We start from the raw sequence: 26,423 nt of genomic DNA, 5'->3' as shown, positions 1-26,423 counted from the left end.
GGTTCCCGCAGCCCCAGCTCCCAAGCTGTGCCCACCGTAAAGAGGCGGGCCCGAGACCACGCTCGGTCCTCCAGCGCCTTCCCCACGGAGGAAAACCCGCAGGGTCAGCAACTCCTCCTGCCGTGGGCTATACTGGGAAACTACATTACCCAGAAGGCAGTGCATCGTGCGAGCGGCGGGCGCTGGGCCAATAACGGCCCGGGATAGGCCATTTCCTGCCGCCCCCTCGGGCGGGGGCGGGACTTCTGGGTGGTTTGCCGCTGACGCCATTTTCCCTTCGCTTGGTCTTGAGAGTTCTTGAATTGCTGAGGAGCGGAGTCGGAGCCGCGTTCCAGGCTTGTCAGGACCGAGTAGGGAAGAAGGATAGAGATTGCCGCCGCACCTTTGGACGAGCCAGACCCTGTGTGGCAGGGGTGTTCCCTAGTAGCCCGCCGGGCCGCGGCCTCTCCTCACCCGCGGTTCAGACCCGCAGTCGCCAAGGGCGGCGCCCTGGGCCTCGTACGCCATTTCCACGAAGGATACAGCGGACCCAAGTGCGGCCGTCAACTGTGGTCGCCCGGCCCGGGCAGGGCACGGGTAGGGGCTCAGCCGAGCCGCCCCGGTGCTCGCCTCTCCTAGTCCTGCGCGGCCCACAGGGTCCCGTGATGGCAGCGGCGGTGTCGTCACTGACGGACCAGACGCAGGTGAGTGAACTGATTTCACAATTGCTGCTCCCCTGCCTGGGCGGAGACGGTTCTTGCAGGAGGGGTGGCAGCCAAGGTATCCGGTAGATTTATCTCTGCAGTGTTTCGTTTTGGCATGTGGAGCTGGTTTGTTAGTTAATTTATCCCCAACCCTAAAGGGTGTTAGCATCTGAAAGAAGCTCGGTAAGTTGTGGAAAGAATGAATGATACTTCCTTCGGAGGCTGCCATCATAAAACATCATACAAACATCCACCCTGGTCGACCGGACCTCATTCCAACGGGGCATTGGAGGGTTTGGAGGGTAGGGCATTCCAGGCCTCTGAGGAAAGTGCGTGGACAGAGGCAAGGTGTATTGTCTGTTGAAGGAGGCCCAGGAGGGTCTGTGAGGTTGCCATGGTTTTCTCTGGCTGCTGAGACAGGAAGGGCAAGATCACGTAGTCTTTTCCTGTATGTTTCACCTTTTGTTCAGCTAGTACAGACCCGTCAAAGGCCCTTATTCTCATTGCCACACCCTGCATTATTCTTGGCCAGTTGTAGTCTCTACTCCTAAAGTATCCTGGCCTCAGAGACAAGTGCAGTCAGGACTCAGCAAAGAAAAAAGAGATGAGTGGTTTATTGTGGAATTTCCTGAGGGCCTGAGAGGCCCAGGTAGAGTGCAGAGGGTGTGGGAAGCTGGTCTGGACCCTGTCATTCCCCAAGTACATGCCATCCCTTCTGGTGCTTTTCTTGTGAGATCGGTGATGAGGGCTCGGTTTCTTTTGTCCATGTGCATAGATATGTTTTCAGCGGTAATTGAGATAGATTTAATAGCAAAAAATGAGAGGAAATGCTTTACAACCTCATTACTTTAGGTTCACTTTGATGATAAAGTGTCAAGTTATACTATTAGACTCTGGTCCAGAGTTAGCCTGTGTGCAGATCCTCTAATGGTAAGATGTGTGACTCTGGGTGAGTCGGTACAGCTTCTTTAGCCTCAAGTCACTGTCACACGAAGATGATGTGTTGATCTCAGGGACTGTGGAAGGATCAGTAAAAATCCCAGAACACACACAACATTGAATAATTTTCCTTTCTTTCTTTCTTTCTTTCTTTCTTTTCTTCTTTTTTTTTGAGACAAAGTTTTGTTCTGTCACCCAGGCTAGAGTGCAGTGGCATCATCATAGCTCACTGCAACCTCAAACCCCTGGGCTCAAGGGATCCTCTTGCCTCAGCCTCCCCAGTAGCTGGGACTACAGCTTCACACCACAACGCCCGACTAATTTCTCTGTTTTTTTGTAGAGATGGGTGTCGATTTTCTCAGGCTGGTCTTAAACTCCGGACCTCAAGAGATCCTCTAACCTTGGCCTCCAGAGTGCTAGCATAACAGGCATGAGTCACTGCACCCAGCCTTAATTTTTCTTTAAATCTCGCCAGTGTTATTGGTGAAGTGGGAACTATTCTATTGATCCAGACGTCAAGGCTCAGACAAATGAAGTGTTTCAGAGGTGACACAGCTGGGTTTGGATTCAGACCACAAGAGTTTGACTTAAGAACTGGGGACTTTTAGTCACTTTAACACAGGATATGGAGCCTATGACATGAGGCAGGCACCTAGCTGAACCAGTGAGGCTCAAGCACTGCTGTTATTACCATTATTGCTATTTTTATCATTATCATATCCTCATTCCCCTGATATCTTAGAGGCCTTGTTGTTTACATCTCACAGTTCACAAGTTGTTCCTACTGTCCTATATCATTCTCTAATAGTGCCCATATATGAGGCTTCTTTCCCTTATTTTATATTATTATTTCTAAAGCACCATCCACCTCCCCCTTGAGCTCAGCACAGAGCTTGGCCCTTAGGAGGTGCTCAGTGATTCAGGCCTTGATCTCTGAACCTTTTTGCTTGATCACCTTCAACAGCCCAAAGGTCAATGGTACTACCTCTATTTGACTTTCCAGATGTCTGTGACCTTTGATGATGTAGCCGTGACTTTCACCAAAGAGGAATGGGGGCAGCTGGATCCAGCTCAGCGAACCCTATACCAGGAAGTGATGCTGGAAAACTGTGGGCTCCTGGTGTCTCTGGGTAAGGCCTTCCACCTCCGCCATGCAGAGGACCTGCCTTCTTCTTTCTACCCTCTACTTCCAGACCTGGCTGGTAAAGAAGGCCTGTGGAACCTGCCTTGCCTCCTTCCCACAACTTCTCACTTTCTGGACCCACTGCTTCCTATCTAGTCTCCATGTGTCTCTTTGGGCAAGAAACAGTATTCTATGTCTTCCAGCCAAAGGAAAAGAAAGCGTTAGAAGGCAGTGGGGTGTTTTGCAGAAGCCAAAGGTTGGATTTCCACCTGCACCTTAATAAGGGACTGATATGGGAACTAGAACCCCCACAGTTGTGTCCTGGCTTCTCTCCCTGGGTCTGCTCATGTCACTGTCTATTCAGTATAGTTTTCTCTGCCTTAGTGAGTTTGGGGCAAGAGTGGCCACCCCAGGCCTTGTTTTCTGACCCCTAGATTCCTTATCTTTATTTCTCTGGTCCCTGTGGGGTATCCTGAGGCAGCCAGTGCTGCCACCCTCTCCCAAGCCCGTACTTTCCCCAATCTCTCACCCAGTGCCCAGCAGAGATGGGCCTCTGTCTGAGACCCTTTTTTGGAGTTCCAGAGAAGAATCTGACTGAGGGAGCCTGGGTGGCTCAGGTATTCATTCCCTCCACAGCTGAGTTAACAGGGTCAGGCATGATGGGATGTTCTCCAAGAAAGGGGTGAGTCAGACAGACCCCCAGGAGGCTTTTGTTTTCTAAACAACACAATCTCAACCATGAGGCTTCTTTATTTTCATGTGCCATCCTTGTGATTTCCTCTTTCCTAAGTACAGGACGGAGAGCCTCTGCTAGTGTGAAAGAGAGATTTAGAGCAGCGCTTCTCAACAGTTAGCTGTTTTGCCTCCCAGGAGACATTGGCAATGTCTGCAGTCACTTTTTGTTGTCACACCTGGGCTGTGGGTGGTACTGGCATTGAGTGGGTGGAGTCTAGAGATGCTGCTAAACACTACACAGTGCACAGGACAGTCCTCTCAACAAAGAAATGTCAGGAGCGGCAAAGGTGAGAAACACCAGCATAGACAATTCTCTGCTTGAAGATAATCACCAGAGACCATTCAGTTTGGAGAAAAGGAGGGTTCCAATCCAGAGCAATTCTTGAAACTCAGTTTAATGTAAGACATGACTATTTTTAGGGCCTGGAATTATGTTTTGTGCCAATGAGAAAAGATAAAACAAAATTACAAAAGTTTGATTTGGATAATTTATAATGAATTTTTTTTTTTTTTAAATAAAGTCCTCTAACCCTGCGAACGTCTTCACTCCCCTTCACGTCCTTTCACCCTGAGCTCACCCTGCTCCAGCCTTGCTGGGCTTCTTGCTATTTCCCCAAGTGCCCGCCAGCCTCAGCCCCTTGTGCTTGCTGTTCACTTTACCTGGTGAGTATTCTCGGGGTATCTCAGCATTTCACATGGCCACCCCCTCATACAGTCACCGCCGCCTCACCCACTCTTTCCTGACCACCAAACCTCGGGGAGGCCCCTCTCCCATCACACCCTCCTCGCCTCACCCTATTTATAGCAGGGATGATGATGCACTTCAGTGTACACTGGGCAACGTGTGGAAATGTTTTTGGTTGTTAAAAGTGGGATGAGGATGCAACTGGCATCCAGTGGACAGAGACGTGAGATGCTGCTAAGCATCCTTGTGATGCCCACGACACATCTTCTTCCTCTTTTTCCCACCAAAGGGAATTATCTGGACCTAAATGTCAATCATGCTGAGGCTGCGAAACCCTGTTTCGTAGCTGCATGGACACTTCCACTAGCATTTACAGACACCCCGAGGAAGCCATCTTTTAATTTCTTCTCTCTCCAGCCTCCTGAGGGTTGTTGAGGGAAAGTCTGGGTTTAGTGCTGAGTCTTAACATCCCACAAACTGTTGCTAATTTCCCCTTTTCAACAGAGGGAGCAGCCTCTGGCTCACAGCCCCGAGCAGGCAGCATGAGCTCGCAGGGTCTTGATCCTACTGCTGCATTTTCATGGTGACCTTCCACCAAGACGAACAACTTTGGGTTTTCTGTTTACCAAAGTGATGTAGGATTCCCTTTCCGAAGAAACCTAAGAGAAATAAAAAGTGGACCACTTTTACGAAAAGCAATTAATCGTGGTCACAGCTCAGATCCTTGGAGTGCTGATTGGATGTCAGGCCGGTTCCAGGCACTGCTCGTGCTCCACTCATTTAATGGCATCACAGCATTGTCATTGTATGGATTTGTGGGATTTTAATTTGTAGTGATGTCTGAGTGACGACATGGAAAACGTTAGTGCTGGTGAAAGAAGAATTTATTTATTTTTATTTTTTTATTGATCTTTTAAGATTATAGGGACGGGGTCTTCATCTTGCTCAGGCTTGTCTCGAACTGCTGAGCTCAAATGATCTGCTTGCCTCGGCCTCCCAGAGAGCTAGGATTACAGGCGTGAGTCACCAGGACCGGCGGAAAGAAGAATTTATTACAGCTCTTGAGATAAAGGGGCCTGCCACCTCACATAGGGCCACATGGGGCTGCACCAATGTTGTCAGCACAAGGCAGGGGAAAGGACAGGCCATGAACTTTATTGGGGTTTGTGTGGAACGGAAAGGTGGAGCAGAGTAAACGGTACAGGAGTGGCTAATTTGAATATTTCTGGGCCCGACGCGGTGGCCCACGCCTGTAATCCGAGCACTCTGGGAGGCCTAGGCGGGTGGATCGCTCAAGGTCATTAGTTCAAGACCAGCCTGAGCAAGAGCGAGACCCCGTCTCTACTAAACATAGAAAGAAATTAGCTGGCCAACTAAAATATATATAGAAAAAATTAGCCGGGCATGGTGGCACATGCCTGTAGTCCCAGCTACTCGGGAGGCTGAGGCAGTAGGATTGCTTAAGCCCAGGAGTTTGAGGTTGCTGTGAGCTAGGTTGATGCCATGGCACTCACTCTAGCCAGGGCAACAAAGTGACACTCTGTCTCAAAAAAAAAAAAAAATATTTGTGATGGACTCAGAGCTATTAGGTACAACTGTCCCTAGTTGTCTGGTGTCTGTCTCTGGGTTCATTTGGGGCAGAAGAAATATTGTATTGGTATGTGAGAGTTAAAGGAGGTAGTTGGTTGTATGGCTTTGGACTGGTTGGTTTGCTTCTGAAATGGGTGCTCCTAGAAAGTTGATATTATCTTTAGGGGTTAGATAGGCCTGAGGGGAGAATCTCCAGGTCTACAAGGTCCCCAAAATATGAAAACATAAAATAATGGAAAGAACTTTAAAAACATGAATAATACAATTGGTCCTCTGTTGTTTTGACATCATATTAAAGGTTATGGTGATGATAGTGGAGGTTTTCTAAAAGTATGGCATATGTTGCCCTAAAACAGTATAAAGTCCAGGAGGCATGAGAAGAAGTTGCCGAAGTGTCTTTAGTGAAGGAGTCTCGTGTCAAATGAATCTCCTTGGAGGAGGGTGCTGTCAGCATGATATCCCTGTGCTTCTGGAGAAAGGTAGATGTAAGTTCTTGTCTTCAAAGATTGTGTGTGGTGGCAAAGCTGCTGAAGTTCCTCACAGGTGGCCTATGAAAAATGTATTGTCTCCTTTAGGAGGTGAAGGCAAACTGGCTGAGGGGCTATTGAACTAGGCACTGAACAGAACGTGTCAGCACAGTGTATAAGGGCAAAATACTTACCGATTGTTGATTGGATAGAGTTAGTAATTTTAATCATATTGGTGTGAGGACTGTGTTAGCTCTGGCTGCCATGCAAAATACCATAGACTACATGGCCTAAACAACAGGAATTTATTTTCTCACAATTCTAGATGCTAGAAGCCCTGGATCAATGTGCCAGCCAATCAGTGTGCTAGCCAGTCGATTTCTGGTGAGGGCTCTTCCTGGCCACCTTCTTGCTTTGTCCTCACATGGCCTTTCTTTCCTTTGTGGCTCTCCGAGAGAGTTCCTGTCTTCCTCTTGTTCTAAGGACGCCAGTCCTTCCAGATTAGGACTCACCTGAGGGACTCAATTAACCTTAATTACCTTCTTGAAGTCCCTATCTCAAAGTACAGTCACTTTGGGGCTTAGAGGTGCAACATAAATTTGAAGGAACATAACTCAGTCCATAATGGGACCGTAATGGAAGAGACCACGGCACTTAGGTGATAGTAACCCACTATGAGGTGCCCCTTATTTTCCCCAGGTTTAAGGATAGACAGTTGGGTGGTGGAATAGAAAAGCAGTAGAGATAATCACCTCTTTATTAATTAGGTTTTTTTGTAATTAGTGTCAGATCATCTATGCCCAATATGGGATATTTTAGAACAGTGGGTGATGTGGCTGGGGCAAATTTAGGTAAGGCTACAGTTAACGTGAGGCATACCTATTTTTTGTCTATTTTATGTTTAATTACTTTTTAAATTTAGTGAGATTCCCAGGTATAAATATAATTTGAACCCTAGCATTGATTAAATCTATGAAGTTTTGTCGGTACATTTTAGCAAATTCTAAAGTTAATTTAGAGCCTATCTTGTGCAGGCACAAAAGCAAACTGGTACCATCTTTTCATGTTTATAATATAAACTTTTTACTGTATATTTTTTATATATGTGCTACATATAATTACCATGTAATTTGCTACAAATTTTTGGAATATAATTTTTGGGTTTCCAATTGGGTTAAATTATGGACATTGTTTTCATTTACTTATTATACATGTACAGTTCATTTACATTAAAATTTTTTTGTATATAATTTATTTAGTTAATCTTTTATTTTCTCCCCTCTGTATTTAGAGTTTTTTTGTTATTTTTAAAACTGAATAATCTAGGACTAATATTATGTTTGCTAAACCTGGCATTTGCGTAGTACGTTTAAAGTCCCTCCCCCCCCCCTTACCTTTTGAGCTTATAGCTGCCTAAAGCCATAGACTTTTTCCCTTTTACTTCTTTCTTTTTTCTTGTTTTAGGCTTTTAGTCTCCTGAAGCAGTGGATTTTAGTTTCTGAGTACATGTGGTGCTTGTTTTTCCATTCTTGGGATACTTTACTTAGTAGAATGGGTTCTAACTCTATCCAGGATAATACAAGAGGTGCTATATCACCATTATTCTTTGTGGCTGAGTAGAACTCTGTGGTATACACATACCACATTTTATTAATCCACTCATATATTGATGGGCACTTGGGTTGTTTCCACATCTTTACAATTGTGAATTGTGCTGCTGATGGAAGGTCTTTATTTTTTTTCATCAGAATCCACATGTCCAATTTCTTTCTCCGCAAACAGGATGTCCTGTTCCCAGACCTGAGCTGATCTACCAACTAGAGCATGGGCAGGAGCCATGGACAGTAAGGAAAGACCTCTTCCAAGGACTCTGTCCAGGTAGGAGCCAAGTTCTGGGCAGCTGGGAGGCTCTGCAGGCTTGAAACTGGGAGGAGAACACTGGCCCTGAAATCTCAGGGAAGCTTCTTGTTGTGGCCTCTCCAGGAATTTGGGAGCCCTGGGGCCTTTTGACCTGTGGTCCCTTTTTCCTCCCATCCCCATCACATGTGTCTTCATCCCTGGGGACAAGTGAAGTGGATGAACGGGCATCTGTCTCAGGGCTCCAACTGTGTGGGTCTGAAACCTGTCTTGTCCATCACCAGCTCTTTGGCTCTAGTGAAGTTGCATGATCTCATGTCTTTGAATATAAGTTCTGACAAGTTAACACTAGCTGCTGTTGCAAACAAACTCTAAAATCTTAGTGGTTCAGCATAGGAAAACTATTTTTTTCATTCATACTAAGGTCTGTGTGGATCTATGGGGAGCTCTGTAGCATACGGTAATTCAGGGGCCCAGGTACCTTCTGTCATCAGCCTTTGTTTAAGGTTGTGTTGACGTCCTCCTGCTGGCAGAGAATTAAGAGGAAGGGAAGTCACAACCACTTCCAGAAGCACCAATTCACCTGACATTCTATCCGTAGGAGGTAGGGATTTGGCTACACTGGGTCCACAGATCTGAGAAATGTGGCTCAGCTGCGTGTCCAAGGAGAAGAGCAAATGGTTTGGTGATCATCTAGTGTCTACTGCAGTCAGTCTGTTCCCTGAAATTCTTTCTTCTGTTTGGTGTGGTCTGTTGTTAAGTTTCTACTATATTTTGACATTCCCTAAATGACTCTTTCATTTCTGAAAGTTGTTATGTTTTTTCTTACATTATCTATCTCTTTAGTGAATTTTTCATTCATGTCCTGAATTTTATTTTTGGTTCATTTGCATTGGTTTTCAACTTTCTCATTCATTCCCATTCATCACACTTGCCCGTGCATATTCTGAATTCCATATTTGACATTTCCACAATTTCCTTTTGTTGGAATCCATTGCTGGCGAACTATTGTGATCTTTTGGGGGTATCGAAACAGCCTGTTTTTCCTTTCCATGTTGCTAGAATTCTGATGCTGGCTTCTCACCTGAAACCTCTTCTGTAAGCTCAACACAGAAACACAGATAGCTTTGCAGTACACTTGTTCTGCTCTGCTGGGAACTCTGTTGCTCAGTGAAGACAGTGAGAGATCCCTGGATGATGTGCTTGAGTCCTACTCCAGAAGATTGATCAGGCAGGAGAGGTGTGGATGCACTGTGAGTCTTTAGCACTCTTGCTCTCCTGCATCTCCCCTGCTCTGTGGTTGTCATGGGTGATTGGCACACACGTAGTGAGCATTCATCCCACCCATGTCTAGCAGTGGTGGTGCCACCCAGGCAGCAGCAAGGCGTGTCTGGGGTCATGGGCCCTCTCTCTGCCCAGGTCTTATGGCAGCTGTGGCTGGGTGGGGCTGCCCACATGGCAGCAGTAGATGCCAGGTCTGTGGGCACCCACTTTTCCCGGCTCCTCCAGTGGTAGTGGGGGTGCACAAGAGCTCCCAGTTTCCCCGCTTTCTTCCGAGCCCAGCAAGGCTGATGGGGAGGCAGCAACAATGGATATAACCCTGCAGATAGATGCAGCGCTCTGTGACTGGGACCTCAAAATTTAGCCAGCTGTAGCGCCCAGGGTTTGTAAGCCATCGGGAACCTGCTATGCCTCCTCTCCAGAGCAGTGCTGCTGCATGGTCTCCAGTCAGCCCCCTGTTACAGCCCAGCAGCCTGCTGCTGTGGAGGGGACCTCCTGCAGCTCTGATTGCAGTGTCCATGGAGGGAGTATGGAACCCCAGGGTTCTCTTCTCTTCTTTCCCCATGTGTAGGCACCTTCCCTGCATACTTCTGATCCTGCCATGCAGGTCACCTCACTTTTCCTTTCCTTCACTTTGGGAGCATGTTGTTGCCTAACTGTTGATTCCCACTGCTGTCTCTTAGACATTTGATCTGAAGGTGAATGTGTACTCGCCACTTTAGATCCTCCCTGTGAGAACAGTATGTGCAGGTTGCTTCTAGTCTGCCATCTTGCCTTGGTTCCTATTTTTCTCTCATGTTCTCTTGATTTGCATTTCCATCATTGCTAAAATGTTTTAGAAACTTATGATTTCTTGCCAATTTGTGTTTTCTTGTTTGAAACATAAATCATTTATCATTTCATGATAAATGCCTAATTTTCTATTAACTTGTTTGCCTTTCTCTTTTTCATTTGTAGGTATTCTATGTGCATGCCTGATACTTTTGTCAGTTTATGCTTCAGATATATTCTAGTTTTTAACTTTGTCATTTCTCTCTTTAAGGTATCTTTTGTTCAATAAAGGTTATTTTAGTGTAGTCTAATTTATGACTTTTCTGGGGTTTTCTCTTTTTTTATTGTAGGAACAGGAAAGGAAAGGGTCTAATTCATGACTTTTCTTAGACAATTAATGTTTTTTTGTCTTACATAAAAAATGTTGCTTTACTTTAATATTGAAAAGGTATTCTTGCTTATTAATTTTTTTGCTTGAGGCAGCATCTTGCTCTGTTGCCTGGGCTAGGGTGCAGTGCCATCATTGTACCTCACTGCAACCTCAAATGTCTGGGCTCAAGTAATCCTTCTGGCTCAGCCTCCCAAGTAGCTGGGACTACAGGTGTATACTACCACACCTGGCTAATTTTTTAAAATTTTGTAGAGATGGGGTCTCACTATGTTGCTAAAGCTGGTCTCAAGCGATCCTTGTACAGTGCTGAGATTACAGGTGTGAACACCATGCCTGGCTGTAAAGATGCTCTTATTTCTCTTATTCTAAAAGTTTTAAACCTTGTCATTTGGCATTTAAGTTTCATCAATGAAGTTGATTTAGAGTATATAGTGAAATAATAATGCAATTGTTTTTATTACCCATGTGGGTAGCCAGTTTTTCTAGCTTCATTTACTGAATTCAATAGACTGTCAATTCCATGATAAAATATAGTTGTTATTTTACAGAGAATTATATTGAATTTATAATATGGATTTGGCAAGAATTGTCAGTTTGTTACCAAAACTTCAGCACTTATCCCCAAGGTTGCTTTGGAAGAATGAAGACAAGTGTTTTGAGGAGAAGGAAAGGGGAGTTTATTAATTTGCTGGCAAATGAGGAGAATGGCAGACTCCCATCTTAAAGTACCATTGTCCTGTCTGTAAGCAGAAATACAGAGCTTTTAAAGGGAGGGTTTTCAGCTTCAGGGTATTGTTGTTTACCTACAGTTGATGATTCTGATCTGTCCCATCTCCAGTGAAAATAATCTTGTGACTTTTGCCAGCACAGTTCTGTTGGAGCCATCTCCTGTGATACAAAGAACAAAGGATGCTCCCCTGCCCCTCCCAACCACTGGCCTTGGGCAGGAATACAGGTTTTAATTCTGAAGAAGAGTCAGGGAGGTTTTAAAGAGACAACTTTGAAAATATTTTACCCTTTTCCAGATGGTTCCCTCTGTTATAAGTATATATTAAATTCTGTATTGACATAGATCTTTATTATCTTTAATTAGTGTGTTACAGTTTTCTCTATCTCAGTCATGTGCATTTTGCTGATCTTTTCACCAAGCTTGTTTTCAGGCATACCAGACTCAATATGTTCCACTAGAGCTTGCTTACCTCCTGCCTTATGAGCCCTGTCCCAACTGGCAGTGGTCTTGTGACTTTCACTGTCACCCAGCTCAGCTTCCCCTCTATCCCCACCTGTCCCTGGATTGTCCCTGGATTTTCATCAACACCATACTGCAGTTTCTTTGGACATTCTGTCTTCCAGGGCTTTGGTGTCCTTCCTGCTTTGTCTTTATGGCAACTCCTTTGTGGCCAGTAAGACTCACTTCACTGGGCAACTCTTATTGGGAAACTTCCCCTCTTTTCCTGTCTAGGATTAGCCTAACACAAGGTTGTGGATATAGTCCTCTAAGACTGCCAGGTCTGTCTAACTCTTCTGATACCAACTACAAGTTCTGGATTTCCCAAAACCATCCTCAGGTTCACAAATTTGATAAAAGACTCACAAAACTCCCTAAAACCTATTTTACTCACAATCATGTTTATTACAGACAAAAGGTACAAATTAGAAGAGATGCAGAATGTATGGCTGGAAAGGTTCCCAACACGAGGCCTCAGTCTCTCAGGGACTCACTGTGTCCCAGCCTTGGTATATGGCAGTACAGGCTTGGAGTGTTACGAACCCAGGAAACTTACCAGAGCTTCAATGTCCAGAATTTTATTGAAGCTTCATTACATAAGCACATTTGATTGAATCATTATCCATTGTGGCTCAATCTTCAGCTCTCCTTCATTTTCCACAGATTAAGCTGTTATGTTGTGACTTTGTCCAGACCTTGGCCTCAGTCATCTCTTCAGGATAAACTGTTTAGATGTCTATAATGAGTTATACCTGTTTGCATAAACTATCAAATATGGCCCTGGGAGCTGACTATCAATGTAAAAGACATTCTGGAAATACCCAGTATTTAGAGGTTACTTCCCATGACTTCGGAAAAAACCCAAACATTTCCTTGGGGAATTAATTTTTTATTGCACACTTGTATCTTCTATGTGGGTTGCATTACGTGCCTTTTCCTAGTGTTCTTGTACCAACATGGAATGTCCTATCCTAGAGGAAACTTATCATGCAGTGTCATTGTTACTCTGCCCATGTCCATTCTGGAATTGTGAAGGTGACTCCACTACGGACTCACTGTCCCTTGACCCATCCTATCCTCCTGGGTCTCCATTTTAAGATAGCTGGAGTCCCAGGACCAGGAAAGAAAGAATTTGCAAACCCAACTTTCAAGTTTCAGAGATACAGAGCATAACAGACACAGAAGTTGTATTTTCATCTTCAGTTTTTCACAGAAATGGTAATTTTGTTTCTTCATTCTTATCATTAGTAACAGGCCATTTTATGTCTTGGATTTCTTTCAGGGGACAAAGAAAAACCTAAGACCCCAGAACCTACCACTTGTGAGCCAGCCTTCCCTGGAAGAGTCTCACTGCGAGAAGAACTAACACAGAGAGCCTCAGGGGACTCCCAACTGGGGCAAGCCAGGTATCAGAATGGGCCATGTGAAATGCACGAAGAACAGTTGAGACCAGGGATAGATCCTGAGAAGGAGAAGCTTGCTGGGAAAAGGAACCCTGAATGTGTTGAGTTAGGGACAGCTGGTGGTGCATGTTCCAGGATGATACAAGAGCAAGTCTGTCCAAGAGATACAGTCCATAGCCTTAACTCAAGTGGATCAGGTAAAGAGCCCATGCCTCAGGAAGAGGAAAATATCTTTAAATGCAATGAATGTGGAAAAGTCTTCAACAAGAAACACCTCCTTGCTGGACATGAGAAAATTCACTCTGGAGTGAAGCCCTATGAATGCACAGAATGTGGGAAAACCTTTATTAAGAGCACACATCTTCTTCAGCACCACATGATCCACACTGGCGAGAGGCCCTATGAGTGCATGGAATGTGGAAAGGCCTTCAACCGCAAATCATACCTTACTCAGCACCAGAGGATTCACAGTGGAGAGAAGCCTTATAAGTGCAATGAGTGTGGAAAGGCCTTCACCCACCGATCCAATTTTGTCTTGCATAAAAGGAGACACACTGGAGAAAAATCCTTTGTGTGCACAGAATGTGGACAAGTCTTTCGACATAGACCAGGTTTTCTTCGACACTATGTTGTCCACAGTGGTGAGAATCCCTATGAGTGCTTGGAGTGTGGCAAGGTCTTCAAACATAGGTCATACCTCATGTGGCACCAGCAGACTCATACTGGGGAGAAGCCCTATGAGTGCAGTGAATGTGGGAAAGTCTTTTTGGAGAGCGCAGCTCTTGTTCACCACTATGTTATCCACACTGGGGAGAAGCCCTTTGAGTGCCTCGAGTGTGGGAAGGCCTTCAACCACAGGTCATACCTTAAGAGGCACCAGCGGATTCACACCGGGGAGAAGCCTTTTGTGTGCAGTGAATGTGGAAAGGCCTTCACCCACTGTTCTACTTTTATCCTTCATAAAAGGGCCCACACTGGAGAAAAACCTTTTGAGTGTAAAGAATGTGGAAAAGCCTTTAGCAATCGGAAAGATCTCATTCGCCACTTTAGCATCCACACTGGAGAGAAGCCCTATGAGTGTGTAGAGTGTGGAAAGGCCTTCACCCGCATGTCAGGCCTCACAAGACACAAGCGGATTCATAGTGGAGAGAAGCCTTACGAATGTGATGAGTGTGGGAAATCCTTTTGCTGGAGCACAAACCTCATTCGGCACTCCATCATCCACACTGGAGAGAAACCCTATAAGTGTAATGAATGTGGAAAGGCCTTCAGTCGCAGCTCATCCCTCGCTCAGCATCAAAGGATGCATACTGGCAGAAACTCTATCAGTGTAACAAACGTGGCAAGACCTTTTACAAGTGTGCAAACCTCAGTTACCCTTCGCGAACTCCTTTTGGGGAAAGACTTTATGAATGTAACCACTGAGGCAAACCTTTTGCCAGGGGAAACAACTGCATCTGATCATGCATACCAAAGAGAAACCCCACAAGTGTCTTCACCGTGAGAAATCCTTCTGTTACAGAATATTACTTGTCATCTAAAGTGTCATAGTAGAAATTGACCCAGCCTAGAGCCTTATTCTCCATCTGTGAATTCATGCTGCAGAGACACCCAGTGGTTATTGTACAAATAGGAAAAACTCAGCTACTTCTTTCTCCTTAGTTTACAGTGCAGTTTTATCTCAGGAATTATTTTAAAAAGGAGGAGACATAGAAGATGAAATACAAGCACAGATCTTTTCAGACTGCTCTACCAAGCCTATGGCACTTTGTCATTGATTCCTTAGTTTATTTAGGGCAAGGGAAGTGTTTCAGAGGTAAAGGGCCTTTACCCTCTTTGTTTCTTGTATCTGCATTCATTGCTGTCTAGTGTCAGGAGAATTAATTGAGGGCAAGTCTGCAAACTTTTATAAAGTACATCTTCTGTGTTCCACAATAGTCTTTACTCTTGAGAAACAACTTTTATGATAAAATAGGGATCTTGAGCCATGAAATACTTAGTTTAAGGCAGTAAAGATATATATATGAATGGGCACATTTTATTTCACCAGTTAAGACTATTTAAGGCTTGAATTTTTAGAAAAACAAACCCTTGTTTCAAGTGAGTTTAAAAATGTAACACTCAAACTTTTTGATCCCCATCTGTTGGTTTACTTGATTGCTATAGTTATATGGTAAATTTTTAAATTGGGTAAAGTGATTCCCTTTTGTTATTTAAAGTTGAATTAGCATTTCTGGTTCCTTTTACTTTACATATAAATTTAGGATTAGTTTGTCTATAATAAACTTTATAAATGTATAATTTATTAAGATATCTTGCTCAGATTTTCACAGAAATTGAGTTAAATCTATAATTTGTTGAGAATTGGTATGTTTACCATGTGAAGTCTTACAGTTCACAAATACAGTAAGTCTTTTCATGTAGTTAAGTACTCCTCAATTTACTTCATTAGTGTTACAGTTTTCAGCACATAGAACCTACACATTTTTGTTAAAATTTGCATCTAGAGAGTTCTTTTGGGTTTTTGTTTTTGTTTTTTTTGGTGGGTTTTTCTTTTTGAGTGATTGTAAATGGCATTGGTATTTAAACTGTCACTTCCATATGATGTTTGGTAGTATACGGAAATATAATTACTTTTGGATGTTTTGCTGTCCTGCAGCCTTGTTAAAAACACTTACTTCATATTTTTTGCCATTTTTTAAACAGAATCCTTGGAATTTTCTATGTAAAAATGTCATCTGCAAGTACAGTTTTCTTTCTTTCATCATACCTTTTATTGCCTTTTTTTATCTTATTGCAGAAGCTAGAACTTCCATTATAATGTTGAATAGGATAATATTGTACATTTTATTAATAGATGTTCTTTATCAAATATAGAAAATTCCCCTCTGTTCCTAGTTTGCTGAGTTTCTAAGTTGTTATGAATGAGTGTTAGATTTGTCAAATGCTGCTTCTCCATCAATTTGATATGATCACGTGATTTTCCCTCTACAGCCTAGTAATATAATTGATAGGGTTTTGAGTATTGAGCCAGCCTTGTATCCATCCTTGTTTCTGGAGTATGATTGATCTTATATGTCATTTGACATCATTCCGTTTGCTTGTTTTTTTGTTGTTTTTGCTTTTGGTTTTGAAGACAGGGTCACTGTCACCTCGGCTAGAGTGCAGTGGCCTCCTCATAGCTGACCGCAACCTCAAACTCCGGGGCTCAAGTGATCCCCTTGCCTCAGCCTCTCAAGTAGCTGGGACTACAGGCACGTGCCACCACACCCAACTAATTTTTCTATTTTCATTTGCTTTTATTCTGTTGAGGAAGTTTCCCTCTAATTTTTTGACTAATGATATGTAGCTCTTTATTTCTGTTTGTTTTGTTTTGCTTTCTTTTTTGTTTCTTTGTTTTTTAAAGTTCTCATGTCTGGTTTTGATGTCTAGGTGATCCTGACCTCCTAACATGAATTGGAAGGAGTTCTCTTTTGTTTTTTGAAAGACTGTCGAATTTGTGTTATTTGTTCTTTTAATAAGTTGGATAACATTCTCTACTAAACCATTTGGCCTGGAGATTTTCCTTTCGGAAGCTTTTTAATTACCTATTTATTTTACTGGATAGGTACAGAACTATTTAGAGTCCCTATTTCTTATGTAATAAATTTTGATATTTTATCCTTTTGAAGTAATTCCATTTCATGTAAATTTTCTAATTTGTAGCATTCGCTTATTTTGATATCAGCAGGGTCTGTACTTATATCCATTTTATGTTTGATATTGGACATCTGTCTGCTCTTTATTCTCTTTTTTCTTAGACATTTATCGCTTTTATTGATTACTTCAATGAATCAGCACTTTATATCATTGATTTTTCTTTATGTTTCTGTTCTTAGTTTTACTGATTTCTGCTCTGATCTGTATTATAGTATTCTTGCTTTGGTCATATTTGTTTTTTAGTAATTTCTTGAGGTGGGCATTTAGATTATTGATTTGAGGCTTTTTGCTTTTTCAATGTAAGCATTCAGTTCTATAAATTTACTTCATGGCACTCACTGTTAGCTTCATCCCACAAGTTTTAGTATGTTTTTACTACATTTTATTCAGTTTTAATACTGATTTTTTTGAGACATCCTCTCTAACCCATGAATTATTTAGAAGTATGTTGTTTAATTTTCTAGTGTTTGGAGTATTTCATGCAATTTGTTATTGATTTCTAATTTGTTTCACATTTGATCTGCGATCTGTTTAAATATGTTGACATTTTTTAATGGCCCAGGATATGGTCTATCTTGTTCTGTATGGCTACTTGAAAAGAATGTGTGTTTTGCTGTCATACATATATAGAAACCTGGAGTTTCTATAAATGTCTATATATTGTTGGTTGGTGGTGTCATTCAGATTTGCTGTATCCTTGCTGATTTTCTGTCTAGTATTTCTGTAAATTGCTGAGAGAGAGCTGTTCAAGTTTTGAGTTATAATTGTGGAATTATCTGTTTCTCCTTTAAGTTCTATCACTTTTTTCACAGAATTAAAAGCTGTATTGTTGGGTATATAACACATGTACGTTTGTTAGGTCTTAGTGTATTGACCATTTTATCATTTTGTAGTGTCCTTTTTTCCGATTAATACTCTTATCAATACTCTGATATTGATACAGTCACTATTGCATGGTTTAATGTTTGCATTGTTTATATTTTTTATTTTAAGCTTTTTCAATATTATTACATTTGAAGCAAGTTTCTTGTGAGCAGTATATACTCAGGCCATGCTTTTTTATCCATTTTGCATATTTCTGTCTTTTAATTGGTATATTTAGACCATTTAAATTTAAAATAATTATCAATATGTTAGGGCTTATGTCTGCCATTTTATGATTTGATTTTTGTTTGTGTTCCCTTTTTATTGTTCCTCTTCTGTCTTTGTTATTATTTGGGGTTTTTACTTGTCTTCCTGTGGGTTACTTCCAATTATTTTACAATTTCATATAATATGTCTGTTGTAGTGATTTTTAGTACAGATGTTCCTTGACTTATGATGAGGTTACATCCCAGTAAACACAATATAAGTTGGAAATTTCTTAAGTTGAAAATGCATTTAATATGCCTAACCTATTGAACATCATAGCTTAGCCAATCCTACCTTAAATGTGCTGAGAAAACTTAAATTAGCCTACAGTTGGGCAAAATCAAAACAAAGCCTATTTTAGAATAAAGTTATTACTAAGAGTTTTGGATTAAAAATTTTTAAGGTATGATTTCTACTGAATGCACATAGCTTTTGCACCATTGTAAAGTCAAATGCTGGTAGGTCAAACCATCATAAGTCAGGAACCATCTGTATATATCTTTACATTATTTTTTAATCATTGCTCTGAGTATCACAATGTGCATATATAATTTATTATAGTTTAATGTTATCAACAATTTAGCACTTTGATGTATAAAAACCTTACTTCCATTAGGTCTCTTTACTGTACCTATTAATATAATTGTCTTAAGTAATTTCTATTCAAAAAATGAGCACCATGATGGAAGATGTGATTTTTGCTTCAACTGTCAAACATTTTACCAGTCATTAGAAGCATGTTACTTTACCCATTCCATTGTTTGTTTGGTTTTTTTTTTTCCCTTCTTGAAATCCCAAGCCACCTTCTGTTAACATTTCCTTTCTATTTGGTGAACTTCTTGTAGTCTTTGTTCTAGATTAGGTCTGCTGACGACAGATGTTCTTTGTTTTTCTTCCTTTAAAAATGTCTTTATGTCCCTTTATTCCTGAAGGATATTATTGTGGGATACAATATTTGAGGTTGACAATTTTTTTTCTTTTAGTACTTGAGAAAATATGTCTGTTTCTTCTGTCTACCATAGTTTCAGGTGAGAAATCTGCTACCATTGGAACCATTGTTCTCCAGTCATAATGCATCATTTCTATCAAGCTGCATCCAGAGTGTTTTTCGTTGTCTATATATAGGGTTCAGAAGTTTGATCCTGCTGGGTAAGGCATGGAATTTTTTGAGTTTATCCTGTTTAGTCTTTGCTCAGCATTTTGATCTCTATAGGTTTATGCCATTTGCCACATTTGGGGATTTTTCAGTCATCATTTCTTCAAATATTTTTTCATCCCCACTGTTACTTATCTGTTTTGAGTATTCTAATGGCATCAATGGTAGATCTTGTGTTATGGTCCCACAGGTCCCTCAGGCTCTTAGTTTTCTTTATGTAGTCTATTTTCTCTGTTATTCATATTGACTAATTGCTATTGGTTTTTCTTTGATCCCACTGATTCTCATGCTTAGAGCTTGTCCAGTGATGATTTTTCATTTTGGTTTTTGTACTTTTCTTTTTGCCTTTTTTTTTTTTTTTTTTGAGACAGGGTCTCACTCTGCTGTGTGGGCTGGAGTGCAGTGACATTATCATAGGTCGCTGCAACCTCAAATTTCTAGACTCAAGTAATCTTCCTGCCTCAGCCTCGAAAATAGCTGGGACTACAGGTGTGGCCACCACGTTGTGCCTGGCTAATTTTTCTATTTTTTGGGGAGATGGGGCCTTGATATGTTGCGCAGGGCTGGTCTTGAAGTGGCCTCAAGTGACCCTTCTGCCTCGGCCAACCAAAGTACTAAGATTGCAGGTGTGAGCCATCATGCCCAGCTGGTGTTTATATTTTTCAGCTGTTTATTTTTCATTTGATTCTTTTGTACATCTTCTATTTCTTTGCTTAGTTTTTAGTGCTAAAGAAAGACTCTGAGAAAACAGACAATACTGTGTATTCCAAAGCCATGGTTCTCTGGTGGTTTGTCTTGGTGTTTGAAAAGAAATCCTAAATTATCTGGAGGAATAGATAGCCTGCTGTTCTATGTCGTGCTCCACAAATATCTCTATGAACAGATCTTATAACTGAGGATAATCCACAGGTCATTTAGAGTTGTATTCCCCAGGGAGGATTTGTGTGTAAAATTCCCCAGCTCACTAAGCCTGTTATATCCTCAAAGGAAAAGGGGCCACTCCTCTTCTAGAATCACTCTGCTCTTTGTTGTTGGGCACATTCCATCCCTTCCCACCCCAACTTGTGTAGCCCTTCTATCTTTACTTTAGAATTCCATTACTTAGTCTTTAACTTCCCCCAATAACCGGATTCCTCATAATCTATGCCTATGTTCAAGTCTCCATTCTCATCCCCAAACTGTTTCTACCCCAATTACACATCAAATTCTGCCCATTTTTCCTCCTCATTTCTCTCGGACGTGTCCTGTGTAGCTGCTCTGTGCACTGCCTGTCCCCCTTCCTCACATCTCTTTCACTTCACTGACTTCCACCACTGTCACCCAACTTAACCAGGTCTCGCAGATGTCCCTTTTAACCTTTTAGTTCCTTATTAGACTTTTATACTGCTGACCACCTCTCTGACTTGAAGGTCCTTTTCTGGCTTCTGCATGTTCCTGTCTCAGGGGGTCTGTGTCTTCCTTCCATCTATTAAATATTTTTGTTTCTCAAGATCTATCATTGGCCGTTGCTTTTTCACTTGCCATGAGCTTGATGAGTGAGTTAGTTTCCTCCAAAGGCCTTTACTCTCAATTATTTACAGAGTTTCCCCAAACTCATGTCTGCAGACTGAATGTTTCTCGTTTCCTTTACCCACTGGTTGTCCTTCCACACCTTCTCTGTGTTCTTGCACACTGAGGCTGCATGTGTCATGTAGCCATGGCCATGGGGTGCACCTCTAATAATCACAGGAGCAAGCAAACATAGTATTCACTGCATCAGAAGTTATTTGGAATGTTTTACACACTTTTACCCTTTACAGCAACTGTATGTGGTAGGTAATGCTATTTTCCCCATTTTATAGATCAGAACACAGTCACAGAAAGGTTAAAGAATTTTCCTGAGGTTGCACAATTATGAAGTTTGGGTTTAAGGACTGAAGGCCCAGTAGGCTGGCTCCAGAATCCATGCCCTTAACCAGTTTATTTTGTCTCTCATAGAGTGGATCTATTTTTGGTTCCTTCAAAGTGTTTACCACAAAGCTTTGCATATAGGTGACACCATGTATGACATACCTTGACCTCAAAGAGAATCTACATGGGCTTTCATGGGCAGATGTACAAGATTTTAGAAGTTCCAATGAATGGTTGGGTTGGGGTCCTCAAAACCACCCCCAGCTTTGATGATTTGCTCAGAAGACTCACAGTACTCAGCATTTTGTCATACTCAACAGCTATGATTTATTAGAGCAAAACAATACAAAGCAAACTCGGTAAAGGGAAAAGGCTCATTGGCTGGAGTCCAGAAGAAACAGGCACAATCTTTGGAGTCCTGTCTCAGTGAAGTCACACAGGATGTGCCTTATTCAAGCTCCACCTGGGACTTACAGAAACACATGAGAAATGTCCCCTGGGAAGCTCACTAGAGACTCAGTGCCAGGGTTTTTATTGGGCACGCTCTGCAGCACTTAACCACAATTCTAGAATTCTACCCACAAGGGTAGCAGGTGATAAGCCACATTGTTTACACAAAAAAACCAGGGCACACTGAGCTTCTCTTTTTTGGAAGTGTGTTGGGAAACCTTTCATAACCTAAGGTCCCACACCAGCAAGGGTGAACCTTGCAAGCTCAAAGGATATAGCAGTCTCTGACCTGCTGTTTTAACTCTTTTCTTTACAGTGACTTAAATGGTACTAAAATGCTATGTAAGTCACATTTCTGTAACAAAGATTAAGCGGTTTCCTTCAACAAAAAATAATGGTCATAATTTTGTGATGAAGGTTTATAACCATTGTAATTAAAAAACACACAAACAAAAAACCTCCTAAGTCACAGTGGAACTTCTTATGAACAACCTAGCTAGAATTTAATTTAATGATGACAAGAGGAAATCTGGTAAGAAAAGACCTTGTCTGCCTAATGCATATATATGTACCACTTGAAGCCACAGGTACTTATATGTGCAGCTACAGATGGTCTAACTTGCAGATACTCCCTTCATTAGCCTTTGTTTATAAAGCTGTAATGGGCACATCGATGTGTATTTCTACAGCATATATGTAAACATTTCTCATCCTTTTGTCGCTGCTATTGAAACTGTAGCTCTTGGCTTCAATGGAGAGAGACGTAAAGACTATGGGGGTTCATGATTTCTGCATTACTAAAGGCAAATAACTTGAGATTAAAGAGTATGTTGTTTCAGTCATGGATATATGTCTGTGAGTTTTTCTGGGAGGGAGTGGGAGCAGTCGACTCCATCTGAGAGGCCCTCTATGGAGACAAGATGCTGGAGACGTGCAGGAGTCCAGTTTGTGGGAATATGTGCTCAGACTCTGGTCAAAGGATAGCCTTTCCTGTCTCAGTTACGGGATGCTAGAGTTCCTCTGGAATGCTCAGTGATATTGTCCTGTAGTTTTGAGGGTTAAAGATTTTGAATCTGTTTGCCACCGATATGTTCACATCTTAAAATTGTGTGGTTTCAGGTAAATTGTAAATGGGTAGCTTATTTTTCCTCCAGTGCAAGGTTATGAGCCATTGTCCTTATAGTCAGACTATCTGGTTATCTCTTACTTTGAAGAAATTCCTGTTCACTGCTTGCCTTTAGCTTGGAGATTCTAGTATTTAGCAAGCATGTTTATTCTGATATTGTGACAAGTGGGCCCTTGTTTCTTCTAGAGAGACTGCTGCCCCTAGAAATAGCAAAAGAATCTCTTGCTAGCTTGCCTTTCATATCTTAACCAACCAATCCAGAGCCCTGTCTTAATCAAATCCTCAGACCTGGAGCCACTGTCTATCCCTATTCTTAATCACCCCCGTACTAGGTACCAAGCACCTAGAGGCAATCCCTACACCCTGGTGCTCACTGAAATTATTCAAACTAGCGAGCCCTAAGCTGTGTCCCCTGCCCTGCCTCACCTCTGCTGCTGCTTCCTCCTGCAGGCTGTGTTGTGCCTCCCATTTCCAGAAATCTGTGAGTATAAACTTCCTTAATCACGATAATTTCTGTGTCTGGGTGCCATACTCACCTGACTAAATCAAATCCCAGCTATATTTTAGGATATATAAGGAGCATATTACAGCCTCCTTACTATGGTCTATGAGACACTACATGACTATCTCCATTGATCTCTCTAATTCATCCCATACCAGTATTGCTCTTCATCTTCGGCTACAGCCTTGTAGTTTCTCAAAGTATTCTCCTGCTTTAGTTCCCTTGTCCTAGGTGTCCTTTCGTGTGAGACACTGTTCCCTCCAGTATCCACTCTACTCCTCCACATCCATGCTCAGATATAACTGCCTTCATGGACCTGTCCCAACCACTCCACTTACTATTGCAAAACTGTTTTTATCCCACTCTCCGTCTAAGTCTTACCTGCACTCCTTTTTCTTATCTCCATTGCATTACCTTCTCCTAACCTTCTGTACTGTTTAGTTTTTTTTTTTTTAATTATTGGTTGTTGGAACTAAAGATCCTCAAGGACAGGGATGCATAATTAATTTGCTATGTATGTATCCCCTTGTTTAGAGCAGCAGGGCCTGTCACAGGCTAGGCAATCGAAACTTCCTGAGTTAACAACAGATAAATATGTAAAATGATACTTTCAAATAGTTGAGTGACCTAAAAATAGTACACAATGATGTTGGAGTGAAGGGCTACTTCAAGTTGAGAGATGTGGGGAAGCCTCTGAGGAGGGAATGGTTGACACCAGGTCAGTCCCATCACCCTGGACCACCTCTCCAGACCAGCCAGGGGTGCTGGTTGAACACTATCCCTCACAGTACGTTACAAAGTATCTTCCCTCAGCGTCTCTAGGAAGTGTTTGTAGAGTGAGTTTTGAGTGGATTTTACAATGAGGCTAAGCCTCATGATCTTGCACCATTGTAGGCCTGTTGGCTCTAACTTGGTTGTTGAGGCTATGAGTTCTGGCTGTGCTCCCAGAATGCAGCCTGTGTCTGCTTTTGTTCCAGGGTGGAGTCATGGTTTGGGATCAGGATGTTACTGGGGCTCTAAAAGTGACACCTCAAAGTATGATGCTTTAGTATCCTGACTGGGGAACAGTGGATGCAAGCAGAGCTTTTCTCTGAGGTACCCTTATCTACCTAAAGATGGATCTTAGAAATAGGGAGTTTATCTTTATTTTTCATTTAATTAAAAAAATGGAGAAACATTTATTATAGATGATAGTACCAAAGGATGAAGTGCCAAGTAATGTCTTTAAAACATAGATACACATACATTAATATTCAAATAACTAAAATTAACCCAATAAGGTGTAGTTCATTTTTATCCCACTGTTCTGCAACTTTATTTAATTCACTGCTTGAACATGTATTAAAGCACTGGTTAAATGCACTGGAAATGCTTCTATGACAACTTATAGTGAACTGGAAAACCCATGATTACTACATTAGAGAGGCTGCTACAGGCTTCCTGCTTCCCAGGGTCAGAGCACCTATGTTACCTAAACAATCAGGTATCATCAGGTAGATCCCATATTTGGAGTTTGGTGACATTTACCAAACATTATGTTCCTAGGGCTGCTTAAGAAATCACCACACACTTAGGTTAAAACAACAGAAACCAAGACAGAAACCAAACACTCCCTCTAGAGGCTCTAGGGGAGATTCTGTTCTTTGCCCCTTCTAGTGCCTGGTGTTTGCCAGCTTCCTTGGCTTGTGGCCACATCACTGCAATTTCTGCCTCCACGTTCACATTGCCTTCTCATCTGTGTGTCTTCTCTTCTGTCACTGACAAAGACACTTGACAGGGGAATTAGGCTGCACCCTGATAATCAGAATGATCCTTGTTGTGGCTACTTTTTCACTCCTGAGTATGGTAGCGAAGGAATGAAGGTGTGCCTTGTTCTGGTGGTTACTTTGAATAATGGGCCATCTAGTGGTCTTGCCTGTATGAGCCAGGTGGGAAACTTGGGGGTCCTTAAGGCCACACGTGGCCTTCCAGGTCCTTGAGTGCTGCCTCTTGACTGAATCCAAATTTTACACAACAAATCCTTTTATCTTTATTAAGCTATTTTTGTTCATCTTGGCCGGGCGCGGTGGCTCACGCCTGTAATCCTAGCACTCTGGGAGGCTGAGGCGGGTGGATCATTTGAACAATGAGGTATTCAGTGTGGATTTGCCTTACCATTCTAAAGTGCATTGGCTATTGCACGGACAGGTGTAAGCCAAAATTTTATGTCTGTGAGAACAGATAGTTACATTTATGAAGAACAGAATCAGCAATGTGAGTTCTTGAAAGAAGATTTCTATAAAATGCAGCATTTCTGTGTGATATCATGTCAAATCAAAACAACTTGAATATTTCTTTGCAATGTAAAACTAAGTCTATGCATGATATGTGGCAAAAAAAAAAGTATATCTAATTGAAGTTTCTTGAATGCAGCCTTATTTGATTACAGTTAAGTCAATGTGGCTTTCCAACATGAAAAGGTTTGCCACGCCTGAGCTAGTAGACCACAACGGAATTGAAGATTAACTTCTCAGCATTCCCCTGGGGTGGGCCAGAGAGGGGAACTGAAATCTTTGGTTTCAGGGTTAGTTTTTAAAGTAGTTGTCCAAGGCCAGTTCCTGGGCATTCTTAAGCAAGCACACAATTAGGCACTGTAAAAGAGAGTTGTTAGTTAGCTTTAAGATGGAGTGACTGTTACTGTTACAGTGTCATCCAGTATCATGACTTGAAATGACAGTATATGCTAGTAATTTCCAAATTTATACGTCCAGGCATGACCCTTCTCCCAATATTCAGTCAAAGGTTGAATTGCCTATGTGACATAGACACTTTGTGGTATTACAGGTATTCAAACTGACCATGCTTGAAGTTAGATTCCTGGGTTTCCCTCCAAGACGCCGCTACTTGCAGCCTCCCCATCTCAGGGAATAGCAAATTCATTCTATACTTGCTCTGGGCCAATACATTAGTTAAAAGTTCGCTCACCAACCTTACATGGAGGTGGGCCAAAGAAGGTCCAAGAGAGGGAGGCCAGCACGTTTGCAACGCCTCACAGCCGAACATCCGTTGTCCTCCTTTTGGCGGTTATTTTGACCGCTTATTTACCCGTATGCCCTGTAAGAGGATCCGAAGAGGAGATAATGAAAGCCTGGAAGTCAGGGCCAAGCAGAGCGCCGGGTTCTGGGTCTTTGCACTGGCCCTGATCCCAGGCGAATGCCCCTGCCTCCTGGGCCTAGATTTCCCCGGGCGAAGAATGGACAGTTTCGCCCTTGTCCTTTGATTCCCCGGAGATGTGCTCACGGTAGAGAGACAAGTCTGAGCCGGGTCTCTGGCCTTG

The 26,423-nt window shown here is 42.2% G+C and overlaps 1 protein-coding gene across 2 annotated transcripts; it reads left to right on the top strand.

Annotated features, from left to right (window-relative positions):
• The first annotated feature begins 243 nt into the window (after nt 1-243).
• LOC123624578 (zinc finger protein 264) lies at nt 244-16,378 on the top strand. 2 transcript variants are annotated; one of them, XM_045532517.1, is made up of 4 exons: nt 244-683; nt 2,626-2,752; nt 8,005-8,100; nt 13,033-16,378. In XM_045532517.1, the coding sequence occupies exons 1-4, from the start codon at nt 645-647 to the stop codon at nt 14,655-14,657; spliced, it is 1,887 nt and encodes a 628-aa protein (XP_045388473.1). In that variant the 5' UTR covers nt 244-644; the 3' UTR covers nt 14,658-16,378. The 2 variants fall into 2 exon arrangements, with proteins under 2 accessions (XP_045388473.1, XP_045388474.1); XM_045532518.1 differs by lacking the exons at nt 244-683; nt 2,626-2,752; nt 8,005-8,100 and adding an exon at nt 9,288-9,332.
• The last annotated feature ends 10,045 nt before the right edge of the window (nt 16,379-26,423 follow it).

The sequence above is a fragment of the Lemur catta genome, chromosome 19 (assembly GCF_020740605.2).
Source record: "Lemur catta isolate mLemCat1 chromosome 19, mLemCat1.pri, whole genome shotgun sequence".
Classification (NCBI taxonomy): Eukaryota; Metazoa; Chordata; class Mammalia; order Primates; family Lemuridae; genus Lemur; species Lemur catta.
Note: the sequence above shows the minus strand (reverse complement) of the source record. Positions and strands in the feature narration are given on the sequence as shown.

Coding starts and splice junctions, on each gene's coding strand:
- LOC123624578 (XM_045532517.1), top strand. CDS start 645: ATGGCAGCGGCGGTGTCGTCACTGACGGACCAGACGCAG. Junction 684..2,625: donor CACTGACGGACCAGACGCAG/GTGAGTGAACTG, acceptor TTGACTTTCCAG/ATGTCTGTGACCTTTGATGA. Junction 2,753..8,004: donor TGGGCTCCTGGTGTCTCTGG/GTAAGGCCTTCC, acceptor CTCCGCAAACAG/GATGTCCTGTTCCCAGACCT.